This window comes from Sciurus carolinensis, chromosome 3, assembly GCF_902686445.1.
Source record: "Sciurus carolinensis chromosome 3, mSciCar1.2, whole genome shotgun sequence".
NCBI classification, from domain to species: Eukaryota; Metazoa; Chordata; class Mammalia; order Rodentia; family Sciuridae; genus Sciurus; species Sciurus carolinensis.
The window spans coordinates 51,250,545-51,263,629 of NC_062215.1; the positions used below are offsets into that span (position 1 = coordinate 51,250,545).

The following is a 13,085-nucleotide window of genomic DNA, read 5'->3' on the forward strand; positions in this document are numbered from 1 at the left end:
CCAGATAGGAACATCTGCCATTAGAAGGTCTTTGTATGACAACAGCTATTAAAACATGTTTTTCTTCACCTAGTCTTTCTTCCTGTTCTTCAGGGCCTTTGCCAAGAAGCAGCAACAACTAAGTGCCTTAAAGGTCTTGCAGCGGAACTGCGCAGCGTATCTGAAGCTGCGACACTGGCAGTGGTGGCGGGTATTCACAAAGGTGGGCTATGCCGGCATCTCTCCAGACCCCTTCCTGCACAGCAGAGCTTCATCATTTAGACGTCCTGGAGAAACATGATGATAAACTGATCAATTTGGTTACAGGTGAAGCCCCTCCTACAAGTGACTCGCCAGGAGGAAGAACTTCAGGCCAAAGATGAAGAGCTGTTGAAGGTGAAGGAGAAGCAGACAAAGGTGGAAGGGGAGCTTGAGGAGATGGAGAGGAAGCACCAACAGGTGTGTGCACGACTTCAGACCTCATGGCTGTCTGGGTTGGCCTGGGTCCTCCACAGACAGCATCTCCCATGTGTTTAATGACAAGTAAAGAGATATTCCTACCAGGTCATCTTATTTTCTGAGAGGTATTTTCACTCATTTCCAAACCAGACACATTTTCAGAGTAGAGTTCACCGATATGTTATGCCTTGCCTTTTAGATTTCTATAAATTAAAATCAACCTATATCTCCTATATCTTGTTCACTGCACATACAGATGATTGTGTTTGCCATCAAGCTTGTTTTTAATACCAGTTTTAGATGTGGCTCCCAGTCCTGTGGCCTTCCCACGTCTGCTTACAAGGAGAAATAGAGAAGCAAAAGGATGAGATGCCGGAGTACAAGGTCCTTCTCCAGGGACAGGGGTCTTGTATCACTGTCCCTCTGCAGGCAGTTATTCTTTATGGACAAAGCAGAGACTCAGGAAATGTTTATGGATGGTAGTAATAGAACTGCAGTATCCAAGGCCAAAAACAAGTGTCAAGGCCAAAAATATTAACATTAAAGGCCAAGAATATCACTCGATATTAGACAGGCTTTAGTAATCACCGTGAGCTTTATAACATTTGAATAATATTTTCCCTTTCCTATCATCTGTTCCCTTGTAACCTACTTTAATAGAAGAACTATAATTCTTAAAACGACATGAACTTATTATTCAGGAGAAGCTGAGGCAACAGGAACAACCAAAATGTTTTCATCTAGCTTATTTTACTGTTGCCAAAAACATATTTGAAAGTCATACCAGTGATGATATATATTTTTAACTCTCATTTTCTTTGGTGATGTGCACTGACCACTGAAACCGTGTGAACATATCATGTGTGTGCACCGGATGCAAATTGTAGTACTAGTCCCTGTATTATGATTGCAGCTTTTAGAAGAGAAGAATATCCTTGCAGAACAACTACAAGCAGAAACTGAGCTCTTTGCAGAAGCAGAAGAGATGAGAGCAAGACTTGCTGCCAAAAAGCAGGAATTGGAGGAGATTCTCCATGACCTGGAGTCCAGGGTGGAAGAAGAAGAAGAGAGAAACCAGATTCTCCAAAATGAAAAGAAAAAAATGCAAGCACACATCCAGGTACTTATAGTTTTTAGTTAGAAGTATATTTTGGATTTGAAGCGTTTGGATTCTTGTGATCAATAAAAGACAAGATTCTTGGTTATGTGTACTTACTTTCGAAGCCCATCTGTAAAATAAGATTTTCTTTGAACATATATTTATTACTTTGAATAGAAATCTTTTTTGTGTTCTGTGTTTTGTGTTCTTACAGTCTGCAAACAAATTGAAAGTCAGAAGGCTCCAAAGGTCTGGAGCATTCTGTTTATGATCTAACTGGTACTTTATATTGTCATTAATAATTCTGCTGACTCCATTCATTAGATAGGCATCTACTAAGTGGCTTGGTTCCCAAGAAATACTCGGCACTGATGTAGGACGAATCAGCCCTTCCATGGTCCTTTCTTTGTGAAATATAACCTATAGTCACATGAAGCACAGCTGAAATACATTGTTGAATATACGTACAAATGATATAAATGGTAGTTATTTTGTCAGTGTTCTGGGATACACCCACTCCTGTCTCCCACCACCATACATAATAATGTACCTAACAATGTCAGATTTCATTATGTGCCACCAGTTATTCATAGGTCCTGTTCCACTCTTCTTTCTTCCAGGAATATTTCTCCCTTAATATTTTTCTCTGGAATATTACTCAGCCATAAAGAATGATAAAATTATGGCATTTGCAGGCAAATGGATGAAATTGGAGAATATCATGCTAAGTGAGATAAGCCAATCTCAAAAAAACAAAGGAAGAATGATATCGCTAATAAGTGGATGATGACACATAATGGAGGGTGGGAGGGGTTAGTGGTAGGGTTAGAGTTAGGGTTAGGGAGGGGGGCAAGAATGGAGGAAGGAAGGACTGTATAGAGGGAAAAGAGGGGTGGGAGGGGTGGGGGGGAAGGGAAAAAAATAACTAAATGAATCAAACAGCATTACTCTATGTAAATTTATGATTACACAAATGGTATGCCTTTACGCCATGTACAAACAGAGAAAAAACATGTATCCCATTTGTTTACAATAAAATAAAAATATATATATATATTTTTCTCACCCCATAACTTATCTTTGCACAGCACAAACAATTCAGAGATTTGTCAAAACCACAAATAATATCATATTATTTTCTTAGTAAATATGCCATACAGTAAATCAACCAGACACTTGACCTCTCTCCTATTCCTCAACACAAACAACTTTCAAATATCCCATCATAGGTTAGCAGAATATGACAAAAACTGAAAAAAAAAACAAAGGTACATATTCTTTAATCCAGCAATTCTAATTATAGGAATTGGTAGAATTAGGAATTCATTTAGAACAGGTTAATTCTAATCTTTTATCCAAAAGATAAGTCAGTTATTCAATAAGAGGAGATTTTTAAATCTTAGTAATACAATATACTCATAAATTAAATGATGTTTATTTTCATGGGTATTTATAATATACTTGTAAAGGTAGTTAGAAAAGAATATATAAATAAGATCTAATTTAAAAATAGATATATAGCTCTTAAATTTATATGTATGACTTTTTATGGGACTATCTGGAAGATCTAGAAGAATCTACACTAACCACAGTGAGTCATCCCTGATGGCATTGTCAAAGGTTATGGTTTTTTTGTTGAAGAGCATTGACTCATTTCAGTAATATTTTACTTATATAGGGAAAGGACACCTAAATTCATCTCCAATCTCCCTAACCTCTCTTGTAACTCCAAATTTTAACCGCTGTACATAAAATGTTTACATTTCTCTATTTAGAATTCTCCTTGTAGAAGCAGAGTTTGCTTTCCATTTTGTATGGTTTCTTCAAGACTTCCTCACATTTACCCATTATCTTAATTTATTAGCTGCTTTTGTGACATGAAATTCATTCAAATACATTATAAAACTACTTATAGTGTTATTAAATTATGAAGTATAGGGTTTTTTGTTTTTCTCTTATATAATGTCAGAGGTTCTATATTAATCTCATGGCCCTAGGAACACCCTACCTTGGTGACCCTTTGCCTTTTTTCCCCACATGTGAGACTTTGGGTAATTTCTGATCTGCTCCATTTTCAGCCAGAACTACATTTTGTTTGGTTTGGTTTTTTAAATTAATTTTATGATTTCAATATTAATATTAATTAACCGTTATTGTAGAAAACCCAAAAAGCTTAAAATAATACTTAGAGTTTCCTCCACTTAGTCATCTCCATTCAACATATTATTTTTTCTTGCATTTTTCTCAACAGATAAATATGTATATACATATGAATTCATTTTGAAATTATACTGAACATACTGTTGTGCTACAGGAATGCAGTTAGCAAAATACAGGGTGCAAGAAACTGTAGGAAAAATAACCTAGAGAGAGAAAAAAAGTGTAGGAGAACCTAGAAATTAAGAGTGTTAGGAGACGTGTGAGATGGATTTGCATTTTGATTTAAACAAACATTTTTAAAATTATCTTTATCTTAGAAAGATACAGCACGAAGGTTTCTCAGGAAACCTAAACAGGATGTCTGGAATATGCTTCAGAAAAAGCCAGCATGAGAAGGGAGAAGGTGGAGTTTTAGCGAAATAGAAGGACCATGAGCTGACGCTTGTTAAAGTGGGGGTGATGCATAATTTGCAGGGCTTGTGCTCCTCCGTGTGCTAAAATGCGTGATTGAAGTTCTCTATAATACAAAGATCATCCCTTTTAACTTTTTTAAGGATTTCATTCTAAAATTAGTCATGAACAAATAATTTAGCCAGTTAATTTTAAAGCTTGCTAAATTGGCCATACATTGATTTGTATGGACAACCCTGTTCATTAACAGATATTTATCAGACACAATAATTTACGCAGTGAAATGAAGATAAGTGGGTTATAGTAAAAATAAGTGGAAAGGCAAGGCTTCCACTCAGTTTGGTGACTTGCTCATGTAGTATTAGGCGCATCTGAACAGTTAATTTCTCACTGACCTGCAGTACTATTTAAATCATTGTTTTCATCTTCTCTTTCATCTTTGGATGAACATGTATAATTGAATCAACTAAGTTAGACTGTATAGTAATCATATTATTCATATTCCTTGCATTTCAAATTATTATTGAAAATATGAATTTTAATTGTTTTTCCATTTTACAAATGTACTAACAATTACCAAGTGTTGTTAAGCAACACTTGTTTGTACAAGTTCATAAGGCCTCAGTGTTACAAATAACACTTTTTATACAAATCACATCTGACAGTTTCCTGAAATTAATGTTTAAAAGAAATGCCCCACTTTTTTTTTTTAAAGGCCCATTTTTCAAAGCTTGCTATATTTTGCCTTATTGGCTTCCAAAAGGGTTGACCCAGTTTGTACTTGTAGAAGGTAGAAATGTTTCTCATTTTTAAAATGTCATTGGAGAATCAAATGCAAGTATTTCATTATAGTGCATCTAATATGTAGTTGGCTATGGTGAAAGAAACGGGGAGACTGACCATGGTTCTCCTTTGCCAGGACCTGGAAGAGCAACTGGATGAGGAAGAAGGGGCTCGGCAGAAGCTGCAGCTGGAGAAGGTGACGGCAGAGGCTAAAATCAAGAAGATGGAAGAGGAAATTTTGCTTCTTGAGGACCAAAACTCCAAATTTATTAAAGTAAGAGACTATTTTCATGAAGAGCAGATTTTAGAGTCCTGAGTGCATCTGTGTTGATACCAAACTTACTAAATGTGTGCTCAAACAAAATTCCCAAGATCTGGGGTGGGGTTGTGACTCAGTGATAGAGCACTTGCCTAGCATGTGTGAGGCACTGTATTCAATTCTCAGCACCCCCATATAAATAAATAAAATAAAGGTCCATTGACAACTACAAAAATATTTAAAAAAAAAAAAAACAAGATTTTTAGGTCCATTTATGTAATTTTCTCTGTCTCGACCTGCCTAGAGTTCTAAAGACATAGGCACTCCTTAGCTTTTTAAGTCCACCAAATACCTCTGTAATCTTTTAAACTATTAACTCAGGGCATTTTGTACATGTTGAGCACTCAACTGCCGAATTGCTCCCGTCTGTGCCAGCCCGATTCATCCAGAACTTGAGTGGGACTCAGGCTGGGGTGGGCAGCAGATGAGGGAGCCTGGCTGCTGAGGGCAGGGTACAGTCAGTTGGGAAGGCCATTGTATCACTCTCCCTAGTCCAAGAAAGTGGACTTTTCTGAATAATACCAAACCCAAGCTGCTATTTTGAATGCTTTTTCTGAAACAATTTTTTCCACTCAGGAAAAGAAACTCATGGAAGACCGCATTGCTGAGTGTTCCTCTCAGCTGGCTGAAGAGGAAGAGAAGGCAAAAAACTTAGCCAAAATCAGGAACAAGCAAGAAGTAATGATCTCGGATTTAGAAGGTCAGTGTGTGGGGCTAGAGAACATCAGGATGAGGCTGTGCCAGAGCTGAGATTTTACTTTAATCAGAACATATAGTCAGAAAGTGCGTACAGTGACATCTAAGTCAGGGCCTTCAGCCTGGGTTCGTTATTGAAGTGGATCTTTTATCAGTTACTTCATTTTGCCTAGCCACTTAGTATTAATGATGAAATAGCACTGAAATGGTTTTACTTTGTTAAGTTTGGAACTGTGGTAATAGATATTGCCCTTTGTTGGAAAGGTTGGAATCTAAGTTAATTTTGAATCTGATATTGGACTTTTTGTGTGTTTGATCTAAAAACTGCACTGATGTGCCTAGTGTTTGCTTCGTGAAGGGACTGACCATTCACACAGAAACTGGCAGGACAGAGGAAGAACCACTGAGGGTAATGGTGTGTCACTGTAATGGCACAAGTAACAACAGGATTAGGATTGCTACAAACGAAATAACAGGCTTGAAGTTGTAAAGAGCGTGTAAAACCCTTTTGGGACCAGCAGCTAGTGATGGTGTCACCAAGCAGAGGACTGAAGAACTGGCTGAGGGGTGGGGGGAAGGGAAAAAAATAACAGAATGAATCAAACAACATTACCCTATGTAAATTTATGATTACACAAATGGTACGCCTTTACTCCATGTACAAACAGAGAAACAACATGTATCCCATTTGTTCACAATAAAAAAGAAGAACTGGCTGATGTCATATAGCTCTATTCAGGGTCCTGCAGGGGTACACCCACTTGCTTTCTCAATGTTTTTTATGATGGGGGCGAGAGGGAGAAGCTGTGTTTGTTTGTTTGTTTTTTAAATTTGGATTTCATGTTGGATTTTTGTTTATTTAGTATTGACAAAAAAATGTCAGCATGAAATTATTTTCATAAACCGTTTTTAGCCATACATTGTTCCCCTGCTAAGGAGGTGCCCATAAAGCAGCTATGCCCACCTTTCTCCCACTTATCACTTAGCCTGTGATACTTGTGTCATCCACTCAGGAGATGAGCACATCCTGCTGGAGAGCATGAGGCACACAGGCTGCCTTGTCATGAGGAACACATGTGAACCGAACAGGCCACTATCCTAAATTAAGGAGTCCCTGAAGAGCTTTTGAGGGGAGGGGAGGGAAGGTACATAGACCTCTCTGCCTATTCCTCTCCCCCAGTGCTTGGAGACAGCAGCCTTCTCCATTCAAACCAGGGATCCCCACCATAACAGGACTGGAGGTCAGGCAGTTGCCAACACAGCTCTAGCACCTGCTCAGCTCCTTTCCAGATCTGGGTGCAGTGATGGATTTGAAGTGAGAAGATTCCAGATCGTGTTAGCTCTTACAGCGTAGGTTTACTCCCAAGTGAAGATATCCTTAGACTCCATCACTTCCTTCTTAAAATTCTACTTCAAGGGGCTGGGGCTGTCGCTCAGTGTTAGAGCCCTTGCCTAACACATGTGAAGCACTGGGTTCAATCCTTAGCACTGCATAAAAATAAAGGTATTGTGTCCATCTACAACTAAAAATATATTTTTAAAAATATATTTCTGGCTAATTTTTCCCACCTCAGTTTGATTTTGATGGGTTTCAAATGAGTGAGCAGTTATGCAGTGTTGCCCAAGAGTAAGATGGCTTATTCTCAACTTTGTTCAGGTCAAATTTTGAGTCTCTTTGTGGGTGTGGGTCACATAGTGTGTTGAAGGGCTTCTTCTATCTTGCCTTTAAGAACGCTTAAAAAAGGAAGAGAAGACCCGTCAGGAACTGGAAAAGGCCAAAAGGAAACTTGATGGTGAAACGACTGACTTGCAGGACCAGATCGCGGAGCTCCAGGCTCAGGTCGATGAGCTCAAGATCCAGCTGGCCAAGAAGGAGGAGGAGCTGCAGGGCGCACTGGCCAGGTCTGCTTTCTGCCACCACCACTCTGGCATGGCGCCATCCGCTGTGGGCTTGTGTTCCCACAAGTCTGGGAGCATAGGGAAATCCCAGGAGAGTGAGGTGTGGTTAGTTGCTATTGGTTATAGTGAATGTTCATGAAAAACCCAGGAGTGCATAATTTGTGCCAGGACAGCAAGATCTTGTAACCCATTCTCAACATTAATACTTAAAAATGATTAGTCATATCACAAAATCCTGGGAAATTCACACCAGAACAAATTATCTTACATTAAATGTTTTATTTTCTGTACACTACAGATTAGCTGTAGTATGTTTTGGAACTTCAGAGGAAATCACTTTTGAGAAATGATATTTCCTCCTAGTTCTGTACAATCCAATACTTAGTTCTAAACCATTTGGTTTTTTAATGTAAACCATAGAGTCAACATATTTCTATCTAGTATTTTATTTCTTTTTTAGGAATAACTATTTGACTACACAGAGAACTTAAAGTTTAATTTATGATATAATCAAGAACATCTTATAACAAAAAGTTTTCTCTGGCCCTTGTCAACTGGCACTCTGGTCAGATCAACTGCTTTTTCACTTAGAGCTGAGTTTTTCTTATTTGTAATAAAATGAATTAAATCCTTCATCAGCCACTGTCAACTTGCCCCTCCCTCACCTCAAACACCGAAGCTCTTCTCTATCAGAAAAACCTACCAACATTTAAACCATACATATGAGTAAAAATATACACTATAGAAGAGACAGATGGCGGGCAGCCGGCATAAAGGTGGTATACCTTTCTCTTCTGTGAATTCATGCATTGTCCTTGAATCTATGGGTTTACTCGAGGCTGGTGACTCTTCCCTCCATCTATGTTCCATAATCACATTTCACAGCAGAGACATTTTAAAACATTCTAATTGTTAAAGTGAGATTGTCTCCCCTTTTGTTGGAGAATTATAGCCCGTTAGCCAGGGCTGAGCTGGATTCTAATGCTGATTCCCATGACTAGCTTTGGGGCCTTCCACAGGCCATTTACCCAAGGACTTGCTATGAGCCCCAGTGGCTGCTTCAGTACAGGCCCTGGGGAAGAGGGAGGTGGGACCAGTATCCCCTACAGAGAGGGTGGACACGCACCCCGTCCGAGCGCCATTCTGAGTATCTTTCTGCCTGTGTGTTTTAACAGAGGTGATGATGAAACACTACATAAGAACAATGCTCTTAAGGTTGTGCGAGAACTACAGGCCCAAATCGCTGAACTTCAAGAAGACTTCGAGTCTGAGAAGGCTTCACGGAACAAGGCGGAAAAGCAGAAAAGGGATTTGAGTGAGGAACTGGAAGCTCTGAAAACAGAGCTGGAGGACACTCTGGATACCACAGCAGCTCAGCAGGAACTGCGGTGAGTGGAGGGGCACCTCACTTCACCTCCTCGTCTATCAGCTCCTCCCCACTCCTGTAGACACAGGGATGTGCTGGTGCACTGTGGAACGTGGTGGGTTTGGCTTTAGGATATCATCCTGAGAACCTTTCTCCCTCCATGGAATAGTGGCAGGTGGAATGGTCATCAAATAGCAGTGGTTAGAAACAAACCAGCTGATGGGTAGGAGTACTGTCCAGGGCAGCAGGTAGCCCAGCAGGAGGGGCCCAGAGTGAGATGTGGGTAGAAATCCAAGGTCAGTGGTTGACATCCAGGCAAGGACAGAGGGGTGGCTATATGTAGAGAGAGGAAGAGATGTAGAGGGAGAGGTGGGATAAACACAGAGAGCAGATACAGCCATGGTCAGGCGCCTGCTGGCAGAAGCATTTATCATGAACAATAATAGACAAATGTGAGAAGGAAGGAGTGCAGGTGCAAAGATAAAAAGAAGGGTGAGAATAGGTCTGCAGGTGAGGTGTGCACAGGGCAGAGGTGCCGTGGCAAAAGCCAGCTCTTATCCCAAAAGGCCAGATGTGATCATCTGGGTCCAGCCAGCAGTTGGAAATCTGGGCGTGAAGAGGGTGACATCATGGAGCAGGTCAGCTGAGTGGAGCTGTGAGACTGAGGTCAGGCCAGGGCATCAGGAGTACTAGGATGAAGAAACAGAGACGGCAAGTCTAGGAACGGTGTCTGGGATTTGGGCCATGAACATGTACAACTCCAGCTGCAGTGGGGAGGCTGGTTGGGTGTTGTTTTAAGCCCATGTTTCCCAGAGAGTCAGTCAGCACCCTCCGAGCCAGTTTAGAGGCTTTCAACCTGCTTCATCAGAGTTGCTGCTGTTAGCAATTTTTAAGTCCTCATCTTCTTTTTCAGAGATCTGCTTTTTAAAAACCTGTTAACCACTGAACTAGACTTGGTGGAAATGTCCACACTCAGCTGGGCTTTTGACCATAGTAGAAAAAAGGCTCTGAGCATTTTTCCTATTCAATTCTTGCAGAAATAAAAATTAGAAAATTGCAAGGGATATGTGTGCATGCATATTCATCAAAACCATGCCTATGCTCACCTGGATCACTCATTAATTCGGTTTTAAGAATTAGACCCTTGTGGCTCAAGTGTGTACTACCCTCTTGGAAAGAACTATCAGAACATGCGGGCCACCCCTGCCTATCCTCCGGTTCTTCTGTGAATTGTGTGTCTCATGATTAACATAAAAGTAATGGTGCTCAGCGAATCAAATCCTCTTCTGTGGACTCACTGGCATTTTAAATCTCTTTAGGACTTATGATGAAAGACTAAAGAGAATTGTGGGAGAGAAATAAGGTGAAGGATTCCTTTGACTCTTGGATTCAAGCAGGGATCAGGAGCTAAACTGTTCACCTGAAAGATAATGAACTGAAAGCAGGGAGGATATCATGGAAGTCTGATGAAGGAAAACACAGACCACCAGGGTGAACTGAAGAAATCTCGAGGGAAGACTTGCAGAGGGCAGGCCAGACCATGTGTCTTTGACCTCTTGCCGAGCCAGTGGAAACTGTGGCTGAGCTAGTTTGGGCCACAAAGGCTCTTTAGTGATTCCTTCTGTCTGGGCTACATATGACCACAGAGCTGGCAGCTGCTTGTGACCCTTTCTCTCAGCAGTGATCTCAGCCTCTGGAGCTCACTGCTCCCTTGGTAAAGGGAGGGAAAATGTGTCCATGCAGGAATCAGTGTGTGAGTCACCCTTCTAACTGGTTATGTGGTTTAAAGTATAAAGCAAGTTTGCCAGTGATGTGCTTCAGGATTATTATGAGCTTACAGCAAGTGAAACTGTGCTAATATAAGTCTTAGCAGGGGTGGTTTTGAGTTTGGGGAGTTTTTTTGCTTTGTTTTGTTTCCAGTGTTGGGGGGTGGAATCCAGGGCTCTCATGCATGCTAGGCAAGCATTCTACCACTGAGCTGCATCCCCAGACCCCAGTTTCTACCTTTATCAAGTTGTGTGCTTAGTCAAGGTACTCAACTTGATGAATTAAAAAATGTTAGTGATGGGGGGTGAATTAATTCACTTTTACTTAGAAAAATAACTGTTATTTGTGTTACCCTTTGTATGCTATAGATGAAGTATTTCTTTTTTTTTTTTTGTACCAGGGATTGACAAGGATGCTTAACCAGTGAGTCACATCCAGCCCTTTTTATATTTTATTTAGAGACAGGGTTTTGCTAAGTTGCTTAGGGCCTTACTAAATTGCTGAGGCTGACTTTGGACTTGAAATCCTCCTGCCTCAGCCTCCCAAGCTGCTGGGATTACAGGCATGCACCACTGTGCCCAACTAGATGAGGTATTTATTACTAAAGTGATCTTCACACTTGTTAACTGCAAGTTAAATAGAACTTCAGAACATTCATATTCTATGCTCTTATTACCTGCCGTGTCCTCCTATCATACACCAGAGATCCTTTCTTAACCAGGAATGTGACCCTTCAACCTGCTTTGTAATCTTCCTCTCCTTTCAAAAGATGATGCCTCCTCCCCAGCCATAAGCCATTTCCTGATAGAGTTTGGGGTGTATGTTAGCTTACTGGCTGTTTCACATAGACTGTGAGAAAGAGGCTTGCTTTTGACATGGTGTAGGCCTGATTGATTTGGCTTGTACAAGGCTCTTCAGGATTTAACCTCTTTCTAGTTTTATCAAGTCTACTGACTCTGGAGCTGGTAGTTGAGCTTGTTGTGTTAACCATTTTGTGACTTTAGTGAAACTAGACTGCCCAGCACAATGTGAAGACTCTTAGGGATATCACACTGTGTCTCAGTTGTAAGTCAGACATGGGATGGAAGTTACAGTGCTTCTAGAAGGATTTCTGATATCACAATAATGGATGTGCCAGCTTCCTGGAAAATAGCATGTCCAGTATTCATCAGAGGAATTGCTATAAGATTTAAAACGAAAATGACTCTTAAAAATGTGTTCTAATGTAATTGGTTAGCTGATTCTGATTGCTCTTTACAAATATTTCTTTAGCACAAAACGGGAACAGGAAGTGGCAGAGCTGAAGAAGGCTCTTGAGGAAGAAACTAAGAACCATGAAGCTCAAATACAGGACATGAGACAAAGACATGCGACAGCACTGGAGGAACTCTCTGAGCAACTGGAACAGGCTAAAAGGGTAGGGGACCTTGCCACCTGCCCATGTCCCAGAGAAAATCCACCATCAGCTGATCCCACCTCCTACTCAGCCATCCATTCAGTCCTGTACTGTCCAGCCTTGCATAGCACTGAAGTGGGCTGAGGGGAACCAGTGGCTCCTAGGTGCAGGTGCTTTCTCAAAAGTACACTACTTACCAAGAGAGAGAAGCTTATGCCCTTGATTTGTCTTTGTAAAGGAACTGGCTGGGTCCAGCTTCCACCTCAAACCACAACCATCCTCCTCCCACTGTGGCACTAACTTCATCGTTCTCCCAGTGGCTTAGCTCAGATGCCTTGAATGGGTTCCCAGTCATTCTCCTGTCACTCATCTGCTGCCAGTAGGTCACAGACCCGGTGATGTTCCCTTTCAAGTGGTCCTTATATGCATCTCTCCCTTGTTGTCCCTTCTGCCTCTGCTCTCATCTCAGCCACCAATCATATCGCTGCCATTCACTTTGTCATCCCCTGCTGTTTCTCAAGGGTTTCCATTCTGCTCACACTTCTCTACCCTCCTCCAGCTCAAACCATCCTTTGCAGACTACCTTCTTCATCCTTGTTTCCCACCACCATCCTTGCCTTCATGCCTCTGCACTTTGTGTGGTTTCTGCCTTTCTTCTCTGTGCCTGACTACTCACCTCCTTGTAACGCTGAACATTTACATTAGTGCGTGTCATGACATCACTGTGCTAAGTACCCTGCATGTGTTGCCT

The 13,085-nt window shown here is 41.0% G+C and overlaps 1 protein-coding gene across 3 annotated transcripts in view; it reads left to right on the plus strand.

The window, feature by feature from the left end:
- Myh10 (myosin heavy chain 10) overlaps positions 1–13,085 on the plus strand; it is a 141,136-nt gene that overhangs the window by 104,305 nt on the left and 23,746 nt on the right. For all 3 annotated transcript variants that reach the window (XM_047546634.1, XM_047546635.1, XM_047546636.1), the window contains 8 exons: positions 94–202; positions 307–438; positions 1,352–1,558; positions 5,028–5,165; positions 5,787–5,910; positions 7,637–7,808; positions 8,981–9,193; positions 12,211–12,355. In XM_047546634.1, the coding sequence (XP_047402590.1) occupies positions 94–202; positions 307–438; positions 1,352–1,558; positions 5,028–5,165; positions 5,787–5,910; positions 7,637–7,808; positions 8,981–9,193; positions 12,211–12,355 (1,240 nt within the window). The remainder of the gene's footprint in view (positions 1–93; positions 203–306; positions 439–1,351; positions 1,559–5,027; positions 5,166–5,786; positions 5,911–7,636; positions 7,809–8,980; positions 9,194–12,210; positions 12,356–13,085) is intronic.